This window comes from Capricornis sumatraensis, chromosome 1 (genome assembly GCF_032405125.1).
Source record: "Capricornis sumatraensis isolate serow.1 chromosome 1, serow.2, whole genome shotgun sequence".
NCBI classification, from domain to species: domain Eukaryota; kingdom Metazoa; phylum Chordata; class Mammalia; order Artiodactyla; family Bovidae; genus Capricornis; species Capricornis sumatraensis.
In genome coordinates this window covers 175,327,094-175,340,994 of record NC_091069.1, presented here as the reverse complement: position 1 = coordinate 175,340,994, position 13,901 = coordinate 175,327,094, and the positions used below count along the sequence as shown (strand labels likewise).

Sequence of the window (13,901 nt, the reverse complement as noted above, 5' to 3'; positions counted from 1 at the left end):
AACTCCAGGCTTACCTGGAGTCATATCTGGCCTCTGGCCAGCCCTGTAGCTATTGCACAGAGATCTGACCTACTGACAAACCACCTTTTGCAGTTTCCTTACTTCCGGATCATGTATTTGCACACCACCACCACTGGAAACCAAGAAACTTGCGGGCTCAGTGCTCGGTGATCTGCCCGTGTACTGCAAACTGCTTCTCAGCCATGGTGGGTTATGAAGATTATTTGCTTTCTAGATGATCGGTAACATTTACGAAGTCTAAGTTTAGGTTTCAGATGTATCCACCTCAAAGGAGGAGTACAACTGTAAATCTTTTAAAGGTATTTATTTAAGAGTTAGAAAATGTTCTGTTACTAGATAGGAGGCAACACAAACCTCTCCCTCTAAAGAAACAGTTTAGGGCCCTGAGATAAAGGGCAGAGTAACCGAAGTGGTGAGGACTCTCCTGCAGACCCATTACATTTTTTTCTTTCTAGCTTTTAGCATTGTGCATTTAATAGGCTAGACCTCCAGAAGGTGGGTCACCTGCTCAGGCCCCAGGGCTAAATGTCACACGTTGTCACAATCTCATTCTGGAGACTCAAACTTGGGTGGACCATCTTGATGGTTTTCATTTTTGTTTTGTTTTTTCAGTTCAGTTCAGTTCAGTCGCTCAGTCGTGTCTGACTCTTTGCGATCCCATGAATCGCAGCACACCAGGCCTCCCTGTCCATCACCATCTCCCGGAGTTCACTCAGACTCACGTCCATCGAGTCAGTGATGCCATCCAGCCATCTCATCCTCGGTCGTCCCCTTCTCCTCCTGCCCCCAGTCCCTCCCAGCATCAGAGTCTTTTCCAATGAGTCAACTCTTCGCATGAGGTGGCCAAAGTACTGGAGTTTCAGCTTTAGCATCATTCCTTCCAAAGAAGTCCCAGGGTTGATCTCCTTCAGAATGGACTGGTTGGATCTCCTTGCAGTCCAAGGGACTCTGAAGAGTCTTCTCTAACACCACAGTTGAAAAGCATCATTTCCTCGGCGCTCAGCCTTCACAGTCCAACTCTCACATCCATACATGACCACTGGAAAAACCATAGCTTTGACTAGACGGACCTTAGTCGGCAAAGTAATGTCTCTGCTTTTGAATATGCTATCTAGGTTGGTCATAACTTTTCTTCCAAGCAGTAAGCGTCTTTTAATTTCATGGCTGCAGTCACCATCTGCAGTGATCTTGGAGCCCAAAAAAACAAAGTCTGACACTGTTTCTACTGTTTCCCCATCTATTTCCCATGAAGTGATGGGACCAGATGCCATGATCTTCGTTTTCTGAATGTTGAGCTTTAAGCCAACTTGTTCACTCTCCTCTTTCACCTTCATCTAATGATGATCAATAACTTTATTTTTGTATTTTTATTATTTCATACATTTATTTTTTAAGATCAAGTACTTCCTTATGTATGCATTGAGCTGTCCATTAAATTCTTTTGAATACATTTTTAGTAGACCTGTATTACATTGTCTTATTTAGATATATCTGAAAGAAAATTCAAACAAAACCAACCAACCAACCAACCAAAAAAACATATGAAACAAAAACTCTGGTCTTTCTCCAACTAGAAAATGTACCAGTGGCCTCTCTGTGTCCTCTCAAATACCAATTCTCTCTCTCTTTCTCATATGTTGTAATGTATTTTATAATATCTCTATTAGCTATTGCTTTGGGTTATTTACACTTCTTTATTAACGCAGATAAAGGAGTTTTAAAAAGCATGTCTTCTTTTATAATTTTATTTAATTTAATATAACTAAAAGAGTAGCCACAAAATACAGGTCATTCACCCAAATATATCATAAAATTGTGTATATTATACACACACAAAAAATCTAGGGCTATGGCTCATAACACATTATTCCCTTTATAACAAGTTATATCCTGCTGGTGTATTGCATCATCCTGATTTTTTCAAAAGAATTTGCTAAGTGAAAAATATTACAATGTGTGAACTGATAGGATTTTTATTAGTCTTGACACTGATGAGTCTCTACATTTCCAGATATTTGGTTTTTATCCTTAGTGGCAAAAGCCAGTAATCTGTAGGCCCTTAAAACTCCAGTCACCTATAGTCACCTGGACAGTCTCCTCTGCTTCACACCCTCTTTTGTACAGGTTCTTGGCTAGTCCTTGAAAATCCCAGGAAGCTGAGATCACTGCCCTCACTGTACAGACTTGGAGATGGAGGCATGGAATGACTGAGTGACCCATTCAAGGTCCTGCCACTGTAAGCAATCAGGGACTGAACGCATGCCTGATTCCCCAAGCCATCCTCGTCCTCTGTGCAGCTGATGCCTTCGCAGCCCACTCAGACTCTCTTTCTGCTGGGGCTGCCATGCCCCAGCTCTTTGCATGTTGGCTGCTAACAGCTCACAGCTGCCACAAAGACCAGCCCTCTGCCTCAAGGTAGGGCAGATTTGGGGTGCCATTCACACTCCAGCTCCAGGAGGGATCAGGCTGAGCTGGACTCCAGCTGAGGCCATGTGCACATCTGTCTTAGCTCCTTCTACAGTGGGCCCTGTTTCCTGCCCCTTTCCTTGAAGGGACACCAATAAGTTCCATGTACAGGAATCCCGGTCTCAGACTTGGCTTCTAGGGAACTGGAACCAGTAAGCTCTCCTTCCTCCCAAGAAGCCCTCTATCCAGCCTCATTCTCTGGAGAATTTTTCTACTTAGGAGCCCATTTATTTATTTTTTAAGATATTACTTCATTTTATTTGGCTGGGATCTTTCTTTAGTTGTGGCATGGGAACTCTCAGCTGTGGCATGTGGGAGCTTCTTCCGCAACCAGGGATCGAACCTTGGCCCCCTCCATTTTAAGAGCACAGAATCTTAGTCACTGGGCCACCAGGGAAGTTTCCCTATGAGCCCATTTAAATGGAGAGTCCATTTTTCTCTTCCCCTGTCAACAATAATCCCTGCAAGGAAACTAACTTCTTACATTTAAGGCAAGTTCTTCCAATTGCAGCATTAGTCCACTTTTTCTTACAGGAAAAACCTAGGAGCCTTTTTAAAAATCTCTTGTTAGTAGCAGAAGACTAGAATGCTATCCTTTCTCTTTCTGGTTATTTGCCTTTCCTCCCTATATAGGAAAGCAAGCCAAAGGAGGGCTTGTTTCATTCATTGCTGCCCTCTCAGCGTGGAGATCTGCACCTGCTATGCAGTAGAGCGTGAGCGGAGAACACACCAGAGCATAACAGAGCATAAGTGAAGAGAGATGAAATAGGCCAGTGCACGGGCTGGGCCCTCCCCAATATACCAGCGTGGGGGCTAGACCCTCTCTGACTACAGCCCTTGCACCTAGCGGCCTGGTCTGTGCTCCCAGAGTACATGTGTCAAGATCACCAGGGTCTGATAAACCAGGTGAGGCTCTTTAGTAAAGAAGTTCTTTCCCAGGAGGCTTCTGCAGCCAGGCTGCCCTGCTCCTTGTTAGTGGTATTGTGTTACCACAGTGAGTGACCTTGTAGGAATCCTTTGTCCCCTTAGTCAGGCCCTTGCCATCTCTAAACAGAACATTTCCTCCCAAATAGCAGAACAAAGTTTTGGTCATAACTCATTACACTGCTTTGACAGTTGAGAATTTAAACACTTCTGAGCTGTATTCTGAAATCGCCGGGCTTCTCTAGGCATTTCCCTGTCTCCCTTCAGCACATTGTCATTGTCAGCCCGCCTTGTAACTTAGATCACATTTGCTTGTTTTTGAAATCCCTCATTCAAGTCACAGTCAGCCCCAGGATGTTTCAGCAGTATTCTTCTGTTATAATTTTTGCAGAGAATAGCACTTGCAGCTCAATTCCTGTCTCCAGCCAGCCTGAACATGTCTAGAAATTCACAGCGCTTCCTAGGAGGGGTTTGTAATGTTCAATTCAATAAGCACTTATTGAGCATCTCTGGCATGCCGAGTCTAAACAACATATACATGCATAGAGACTGTCACTGCCCAGCTGGCTACTTCTGTACCATTAGTTGGTAATTATTTGGCAGATACCCATCTTGTTCAATGACAAGACACTTCTTCACTACTACCTTATTACTCAGCCTTGCTTGACTAGAATTCTATGATTCTGGATTTCTCTGAAATATGGTTGCCAGCCTCCATCACCTAATACATGTATAAGCAAAAGGGTCTTGTAGTCATGTCCAGAGTAACATGAGCATATTCTGGACAGAACTGAAAGGGGCTTAGACCCAGAGCTCTATGGACAAAGTAAGGACATCCATTTGCCTTCAGGGAAATGACACTTTTACACAGGACAAGGATAAAGTGGAACCTAATTATGCAGACCCATTTGAGAGCTGAACAAAAACAACTTTGGGGAGAGCTATTCATATCATTTACTGAGGCACCCATGTTAGCTCTGTCAGAATTTAATGCAGAATTAAGAATACTAGAGTGATTCCTCATCAAGGGAGGACATACCACAAGCAATTCCAGCTTCTCTGTTATAGAGGGAATGGGGACATTCCCTTTCCGAAAAAGAAGAGTCAGACAAGGATAGACCCAAGTTTCAAAACCCGAGTGGGAAATGAGGAAGGGCCAGGTGTCGGGCTCTTGCTGGTCTTCTGTTCTCAATCTTGTCTTTATAGTCAGAATGTGGATGAAGTCACAAAAAGTATGTTTCGCCAATAATGCTGGGGAATGCATCTGATACACTGGTCAGAATAATTCTATATTCAAAACATGCTGGAATATGGATGGAATTAAACAAGAGAACATCTAATAGATATTAAATAGTCCAACACTCAGGTTACTAAGTCACCTGCCCAACTAAGAGCGGGCCACAAAAACAGGCAAGGAGATTCCATGAGTCAGCACTGTACATCCTACTATACAGGGTAAAACATCTTAGGGAGGAGGGCAAGCATAGTCGCTCTAGAACAAGAAGCTGAATTTGCATCGGTTAGTTCATACCTAATGTACTATGTCACTCTGGAGGCCCCATTTTATATAGATCATTATATACTAGAGTAAACCCGAGGAAGGCAACCAGGATATGGAAAGATCTGAAAATGTGTTAATACAAAGAACAGCTGGAGAAACTGAGAACTTCTAAAAAAGAAGATTAATAGCAAAGACAAGTCAACTGTCTTTAAATAAAGCTTTAGGGGTTACCACTGGCCAAAGGTGATACAATTTGAGGGTTAAAATGAAATACCTGAGAATAATGGATTATAACCCATTAGATAACAAAATAAGCCAAGAGCCAATGCTAACAGCAAATAGCTACATTTTAGATTCTAAGGCCTAGCAAATGGAAAGTGCAGTAACGTTGTTCTATTTACAGACAAGCAAACTGAAGCTGTGTCCCTTTAGGTCTAATATGGAAAAAACTTTTTGACATTTAATGAACCACGGACCTAGAGGGCAGAACTCTATTCAAGAACTTCCAAAGAGTTTTAATATGCTAAATAATCAAGTACTCTTATTCACAGTATCTGGATTTCTATTTCCTTTCTAATAAAGAGAGAAAGTTAACCTTTACTGAGTGTCTAATAGGTAACAACTAAATATATTTTGCTTAACCTTCCCAAAGACTCGGTGAGATGTGTATTATCTTTGTTTTATAGATTGGGAGATTAAGGTGCAATGACTCATGCAACGTGACACAAAGGGCAAGTGCCAGAGCTGGAATTTGAAACCAGGTGTGTCCAAACTCCTTCCACCCTACCCAACACACAAAGGACACATAAAGTGATTGCAGAGGTGTCTTCGGGTCCCACAGTTCCTGAAGGCCATCCGCCCTGGCCCTTTGATGGTTCTGTTTACCATCTATCCAGCCCACAGCTCTACTATTCTCATTCCTCTGGATTAGAAGAAAAAGACTGGGGCTTTTCTAGAAACTCACCGTTAAAATAACCCTGATCTCTGTGAGGTATCTCTGCCCCATCCCTTCCCCACAGTCACCCTGTCTGCCCTCCTGCTGAATATGACTCAGCCTACCTGAATTAGCCCGTTTTCTCTTTCTCTTCTTCAGAGTCTATTCAGCTGACTCCTTGGAAACCAATGAAGACTAGTTTCCAGGTCTTGTGGTATAGGTAGGGGGAAAATTTAACATTGTTGATAACATCTGTAAATTCAAAGATACCAATAAATAGTTTCTCTCATGAAAGGCAGTGCAGGTCAAGGGGACACATGGCTGTCCCCTTCTCACTGCTTAGTGTTAGAAGAGTAAGAACATTCCAATTATGGTGCGTGGTCACAGACAGGCCTTCCCTTTATTTAACTGTTTCTAAGTGATTTTCCAGGTTTCGTGTTGGAACACAGAATCTCTCTTCATCTTCCAACCTACTGCTCATATTTCCCAAAGGCTGAGAAGGTAATTGGGAATTGACCAGTCCTCCAGCTGATCAAAGCTTTTTGCTTGTAGTAAGGAAACTTCGAGGTTTCTTTAGCATATTTATAAATACGCTATTTGTATGTTTGGCTGCTTTCAGACCGCCTGTTTTAGCTTCTGCTTCATTCTAGAGTTCCCTGCCTGCTCTGTTCATTCCCCAAGTACTTCCTGAGCATCCCTGTGTGCTATGTGCTGAAGGGACAGCCGTGAAACAGACAGACATAACCCCTGCCCTCATCAGGGCTTAAGAGCCTGGCTATAGAGACATACATGAAACGAAAATTACACAAATAAGGATTCACACTCAACAAAGAGTCCACATGTCTCTACAGTATCCAGAACAGAGCTTGGCACGTGGTGGGTGCTTTTTCATGAGTATGTGACTGGGAGTTTTGCGAAATGTGCAGAAGGACCTACTAGCTGAGTTCATCTTAGCACTGGGAGCTCAAAGCTTTGACTTTGAGAGTGAGGGGGAAAATATGACAGTGAATCAGGGAGACATGGGTTCTTGTTTCTGCTTTTCTACTCGATGCTAGGGTTTTCTTAGGTGAGTCACTCAGACTTCCTGGCATCAGTTTCCTCACTTGTGAATAACGTGTAAGTACCCGGGTCCCTCATTAATAAAGGGCTGCTGTCAGAAGTGGTCTGCTAGACCACCCTGCAATCACCCTGCTAGAAGACAAGGAGAGGCTGGAGTGGAGGCTTCCTAAGACAACTGTCTCTGGCGGAGGTGTCTAACGGCCGTGGGGAAGACAAAGTAGCAGCCGGAAGGGAAGCATCCCCCGGACGACCAGCATGGAACTGAGAGGCTGCTACAGCTGAACTTGGGAAACATGAGCTTCACTTACCACCCACTGACTGCTTAAAAAGAAACACTTTCATTCATAGGATACTCTAGGTTATATTTCTAAACAACCAATCAGAGGAGAAAGGAAGTACAGAAATAGTTTTCTTTGTATGTTTAACAAGTAGAAAAATCCAATTTTCCATCTACTCCGATAGTCAAAAATGAAAGCAGGATGTCAAATAGAATTGATTACCCTGCATGTCCTTGAACACTAGTCTAGAGAATGATTTTGCACCATGATCTTCAGAAGTTTCCAGTAAGAAAAAAAAATATGGAAAAATCCTAATAAATGCAGATTATCTTGAAAAAAAAAAAAAAAAGTCCCTAACTTAGAAAACTAAAATGAAGTCAGGACACAGCATGTTGCCTGAGGCTGGAGGACTAAGGCCAAAATACTCAGTCTAGAAACTAGGGTCAACTGACCTTTGAAAACCCCTACCTTTATTAATAAAATCCCTAGTATTCAGAAAAGGATCGTGTCATAGTCTTCTGACCCTGAGGTAAACAGATGAGAGGAGGGTCAGAGACAGAACCTTCCCCTGCTCCTGATGCACAGTCAGACCGCTGAACTCCTCCCGTGGCTTGAACAAGCACTCCGAGTCTCTGCTACATTCTCCTTTCTTTGCCTCCTCATCAGAGCTCCTTTTACTCACTTGCTCCAAAATGTAAGAGAGCAAGTGACCAGGTTTTCTCCTGAGACAACTACATCCCTCCACATTGCTTCAAACATCACTTCCTGGTCCTCTGCCCCTCAGGAACTGAACCCCAGTACTCTGGCCAGAGAAGGGCATCATTTTCACCAGAGCCCCTTCGGACAGGAGGCATCTCTGTGGCCATTTCCAAAGTCACTGGTCTTGGTCTAACTTCAGGATGAGCCAGTCACAGCCACTAAGGTCTCTGGAAACTATCCCAGTCTCAGCTTCCTGAGTTCCAGCCTCCCAGAAAGCACAGCCTAATAAGTGCCACTGGGGCATCTCAGGAGAGGAAACCCAGACTTGCTCTTTACTCTCACCAGTTCTGCTAAGCTTTGATGGCATGAGAGGGCTGGCTGGCCCCTAAATCTTCTGTCCCCTCCGACAAAATCTCCACGCTGTAGCATATCTCCTCCAGCCCTCGAGCTCTTTCCCCTCTGGCCGCCACAAAGGCCACTGGCTACTGAGGTCAGGCTCCACTGTGGGAGACATTCCCCCGTGGGTGGCCCTCTAGGAGTGGTTAAGCCAGTAGGAAGTCTTGGGGAGGAAGGTTGGCTGTAGCGTATCTCCTCCAGCCCTCCAGCTCTTTCCCCTCCGGCCACCACAAGGACCACTGGCTACCGAGGTCAGGCTCCACCGTGGGAGACATTCCTCCATGGGTGGCCCTCCAGGAGTAGTTCAGCCAAGTAGGAAGTCTTGGGGAGGAAGGCTGGGGCACTGGCCTACCTTGTCACTGTCCGCTGTGTTCTGGGAGGTCCTCGAGGCAATGGAGATGGTGTCTGGCTGGCTGCTCCCATCCCCCTGGCTGTCAACATCCTCCACTCCATCCCTGCAGGAAGAAGAGAAAAACAGCAGGGGTGGGGGTGGGGGGGACAACTGTGGGTTTAGAGCACACAAGGATTTCCAGCTGGTCTGGCAGAGCAGAGCCTTAGCACTTTTTAGCAGGGATTTGTCTAAAATTATCCCACTAAAGGAAGCAGTCCCATGTGATTTTCAATGATGTCACTTCTTGAGCTTAGCAAATACATAATCACTATGTTGATAACTGAACACAAAATGACTCTCTATAACTCTTCTGGCCCATGGTACAGAGGGGGCAGCTACTTATTTTCACTAGGAATGGGTCTATAATAGGCAGTAGGAAGAAGCACGTCCTGCTTAGCACCTGCTTAGTGCAGTAGGAAGAAGCACATCCTCTCCAACTGTCTGGGTCATCTGCAACAATCCCAGAGTTCACGGCATTCAAACAGATTTTGTGCATGCTATAACAGGATCGGGGTGGTTTATAGCTGGCTTATAAAGAGAACAGAACTGAGAAGAATTTTTTTGACCTGTGCTTCTCTTGCTCAAGAAAATTGGGTGGGATATTTTTTCCAGGGGAGACGATCCTTGGGAAGGTCCTTATGTTGGACCCTCAACTCCTGCGTCTGGAGGAAGAGTTTATTGCTTTCATTTTGGTGGGTCTTACTGATCGCATGCTTATTTATGATGACTTCTTATTAACACAGAAAGCCAAGGCATCTTCTCAAAGATAAGAGGACAGTCACAGATTCCGCAGCAGCTCTGGAGCCAGCTGTGCTCCTGAGGGTCTGACAGGACAGTCTCCCAAGTGTACTCCTGGCCTTTGGACCCCTTCCTAGGCCCCTGGACCATACAGCTATTTTATTCACATGCTCCCTCAACTCTGCTGCTTTACAACTGGGTCCCGATCCCATACTGAACACAAAGGCTGGGCCAAGGGGGATTAGATGTCTGGCAACTGGTGAAAGCCAAAAGGTCAATGTCAGGAAAAACTGGAGGTGTGGGCCAAGAGTTGGATAAATCAGCACAGGAAATGACAGCACTTCCTATGGGGATCTGTGTGAAAGTCATACCCCTGCTACTACTTTAGAAAAACATGGCCTTAGGGGAAATGAGAACTCAAGCCTGAGAGTGTTACTCCATGGGCAACAGTCACTGAAGCTGTCTCACCAAAGTCTACACAGTTACAGTCTATGGTGTGGGAGTACGTAGACATGTGTGTGTGTGTGTGTGTGCATACATGATGCATATGTACATACACAGAGAGTGCTAATCATAAAAAGCTTCTCCCACTCAGAATGATTCTAAGTCAACTGTCTTCTCACCACCACTTGTGGGCTTGGGAAATGCCAACTTATTTTAATAATATAAGCCACACGTTCGTAGGAAGGAAAATCTGCTGTAAAAAAAATTATGTGATGCATTTCAAAACCAAAAATAAAGGACATTTAGATCATCTGTTATTTTAGATATCTGGAACACTGCTCCCCACCATTTGTAGATAGTTCCGAGCTGGCTGTACTTTCTGCTTCCTACTATTCTGGCCCATTGCAGTACCTTCTGGTCCACTCCAGATGAAGCTAGTTCTGGGGGAGGTGAGGAGCCTAGCCAGGAGGGTAGGTAGTATTCCCCAAGCCAACCCATTCCTCTGTAAACTCTGTCCCCGTATATAGGGAGCCAAGCTAATGAAATAACACAATGCCTGGCTGTTCTTTGCAGAGTCCACCAAGGTTTCTCACTCTCTCGTCACCTGACAATGACCAAGGAAAGGCACGAGGCATTTCCAAGGTATGTCCATCCCATGTTCCAGAAATGCTCAAATTCTCCTGCTAGAGGAGAAAGGGGCTCTTTCCCTGGACAGCCTCGCCTGAATATCCTTTCCCATCAAGGTCCTGGACCTTCAGTTCCTTATAACAGTTTTTCATTCCCTCTTTTTTATTGAAGTAAAGACTTGCTACAGAAGGATCTGTCTCTAGTACTAAACTAATTGTGCCCCTTACCCTGACACAGGTAACTGAAATCAAAATAACCCCTCCCCACCACAGTCATCGGAGAAGGCAATGGCCCCCCACTCTAGTACTCTTGGATGGAAAATCCCATGGATGGAGGAGCCTGGAAGGCTGCAGTCCATGGGGTCGCTGAGGGTCGGACACGACTGAGCGACTTCACTTTCACTTTTCACTTTCATGCATTGGAGAAGGAAATGGCAACCCACTCCAGTGTTCTTGCCTGGAGAATCCCAGGGACGCAGGAGCCTGGTGGGCTGCCGTCTCTGGGGTTGTACAGAGTCAGACACGACTGAAGCGACTTAGCAGCAGCAGCCACAGTCATCACTGTTCTTTCAGCACCTAGAAGGGGCCTTATCCTGGCCGTGCGTGTTCTGGGGCTCCTGCCCCTGGAGGAGTCCCTCTCTACCTCAGCCACACCCTTCTTTCTACCACCTCTCTTGGCGGCTCCCTGGTTTGTGTATGCTAGCTGGTACCAAAGGGTCAACTAAACCTTCTGAATTTATTCCATTCATGAATAGAAGAGGAGAGGACAGCCTGTTATCGCCAACATCCATAACCTCCAGAACTCTGGTTTCAGTTTTTTTTTTTTTCAAGCTTTCCAAAACTGACATGAAGTTTTTCTATGCTTTCTTTTAAAGTGCCCTGCAAAGAGTCATTGAAGGTGACTGTCACAAGGAGACTTGAGAAAGAAATACTTAAGCAGTCACCCACTGGTATAGGGAAAACTGGGATTCAGAAGGACCCAGAGAGATGAAGATATTACAAAAAAAAGTCATCTTCTGCCCAGTCACAATGCTTGCCTCAAATGAAAGAAGGTGAGGGCTTGGCAGGGGTGGGGTGTAGAGTAAGAGCTGCAGTGACGCCATACCCCTGCCATCACAGTCCTTCGGCTGTCTAGCCGGTCCAGAGAGCCCTCCCCTCAGCCACCTCCCTCCCAAAGCCTTCCCCATTCACTTCACTCTAGTGCCCATCACAAGGCCTCTCTCCCTGATGCCTGCAGCGTTTCCTGTCCCTACTGGTGGTCCTGGCTCTTCTTGCTTAATTATCCCATGTGTGAGACATGCCTGTCAGATGGTTCTTGAGGGGATGGACTCCCTTTTATATTCCTGGGGCACCCAACACACTCAGGTGCTCACTGAAGCTCTGCTGAGTATAACTGACAGTGATGGGTGAGGTGCTTAAGAGGTGGTGACTCCTCTTAGGTAGAATTCAGTGTGGTGTCACAGAGAGGGGTGCACCACCCCCACAGAAGCAAAGGTTCACCCCACCCCCACTCCCTGAGGCCTGTGCGGCTGTGCTAGGGGCAGAGACCCTGGTTACCTCTTACTATTGTTCCTCTGTTTGGCTGGTGTTTTGGGGAGCTGAATTGGCTCCTTCAAAGCTCCTTTCAGGTGAATGATCCTTTCTTGAATCACCTCTCGAATGTTCTTGATCCACTCCTGCTTGGTCTCTATGTTGGAGGCCTGGAGTGCCACAGGGAGAGACAGTAAGAACCTCATTCCCCTTCAGTCCACTGAAACAGTTCTCAACCCTTCTCTTGCAGGCTCAATCCCTCATTGGTCAAGGATACCAAATGTTGGAGGGGTTTATTTCTCTGGTTTTATACTTGTGACTTCAATCCCACGGACATGCTTTTCCAACTCCTTGAACAGGGCTCTGACCTCAAGAGTCAAAGCAAACTTCTACAGGGTCATTTTCAAAATATTTAATAACTGTGGAGGCACTGACCAACAGTGATACCTGCCCCTGCTGGACCAAGGATTAACACTTCAGTTACTGGATTCTGGGGAGGTCTGGAGAATATAGGAGGGGCAACAAGGGGGTGTTTGGAGGCAGCAGCCATTTACCAAATGGATACATAGACCTGGATATACTGGTCTAACTTGGATATACTTATATCTAACCTGGGTATAAGTCCAACACCCATATGACTACATAGGCTTGCGGTGATTGAGTCAGTCCCAGGTTTTTAGCCTAGTAAACCTGTTAATTGAAGGCACCGCTATCACTCCATGGATATCCCATTTGTCTTCATGGAAGTCTGCTCAGGTACTTCTTCCTCATGCCGGGCAGCAGCTATGCTGACAATTCAGAGTGAACAAGTGTGAAGCTTGGTCAGGGCTGGCCCATTTCTTCCTTGGTGATGGGCACTTCCCTGAGAAGCACACAACTGACAGGTGCGCCATGTGCAGGATCTGTCCTCCGTTTCACTGGCATGGCCACAAGTGCTGACTCAGCTCCCCGGTTATGTGTACTCTGGGGGGCTGAGGGGACTCCAGAAGGACCCTGCCCAACACTCCTCTCAATCGGCCTCGTTCCCATGCTCGCTCGTATGATTCACTAGAGTTTCCAGAATGTAACGGTCTATATCTCACACACAGTCAGCCGCCACTGAGCAGAATACCTTACATGTGGAAGGTGTTCAGGAAAGAAATGTTGAATGAATGTAGAGCATACAAGGTGACTTTTGCCAAAGGTCAGTTGGCATCCTTGGCTCCTGAAGTGGCCACAAGGGCAGAACATATTTAAGTGGACCCCACTAAAGCCATTCCCTTCCTTCTTCCCTCCATGCTCCAACAAGTGCCTGGACTTACAGACCAGTAGTCTTTGAGGCTTCAGGCTACTTTCATGATAGAATTTGTGTCTAAACACCCATGTGGGGCTGCCCTCTTGAGGGAAGCCCAGAGGCCCCAGCTTTTAGGCATATCCTGCCCACATCCCTCTAAGCCCCCTTTGGTTACCCCCAACCCCGGTCTTGTGCCCAGCAGAGAGCAATACTTACTTTCAGCACTGTTTTATTGTCTGAGGATGGGGTGCGCCCAGACCACAAGGCGAATTTGCAGGGATCACCCTCTACGTGTTCGGTCACACCCAGCTCTGAGGTCTGTAGACAGGAAATGCCTGTGAGAGGCGGGGAAGGGGAGGGCGGTGGGGAGACTTAGGGCTGGGGTGGGAAGGGAAAGGCAACAGAGAGGAGAGGACCGAGGGAGGGGCTCTGTCAATCAAACTTAAACAGACCAGATGTTCTGTTCTTCTACCCAGGATGAAAGGACCTACAGGCACATGCCTGATGAGCAGGTAGCAGGGAGGGTGGGTGAAGAGGGAGGCGCCCAAGCCAACAGGAAGAAGAAAGGTGAACTCTAAGATGCGGAAGTGGGCCGAGGGGGCACTTTCCAACTAGGATGCC

At 46.0% G+C, this 13,901-nt stretch overlaps 1 protein-coding gene across 6 annotated transcripts in view; it reads right to left on the bottom strand.

Annotated features, from left to right (window-relative positions):
• Window positions 1-13,901, bottom strand: part of KALRN (kalirin RhoGEF kinase) — a 694,704-nt gene that overhangs the window by 196,207 nt on the left and 484,596 nt on the right. For all 6 annotated transcript variants that reach the window (XM_068966221.1, XM_068966363.1, XM_068966508.1 and 3 more), the window contains exons 31-33: window positions 13,497-13,598; window positions 12,035-12,177; window positions 8,631-8,733 (exon numbers count right to left, since the gene is read on the bottom strand). In XM_068966221.1, the coding sequence (XP_068822322.1) occupies window positions 8,631-8,733; window positions 12,035-12,177; window positions 13,497-13,598 (348 nt within the window). The remainder of the gene's footprint in view (window positions 1-8,630; window positions 8,734-12,034; window positions 12,178-13,496; window positions 13,599-13,901) is intronic.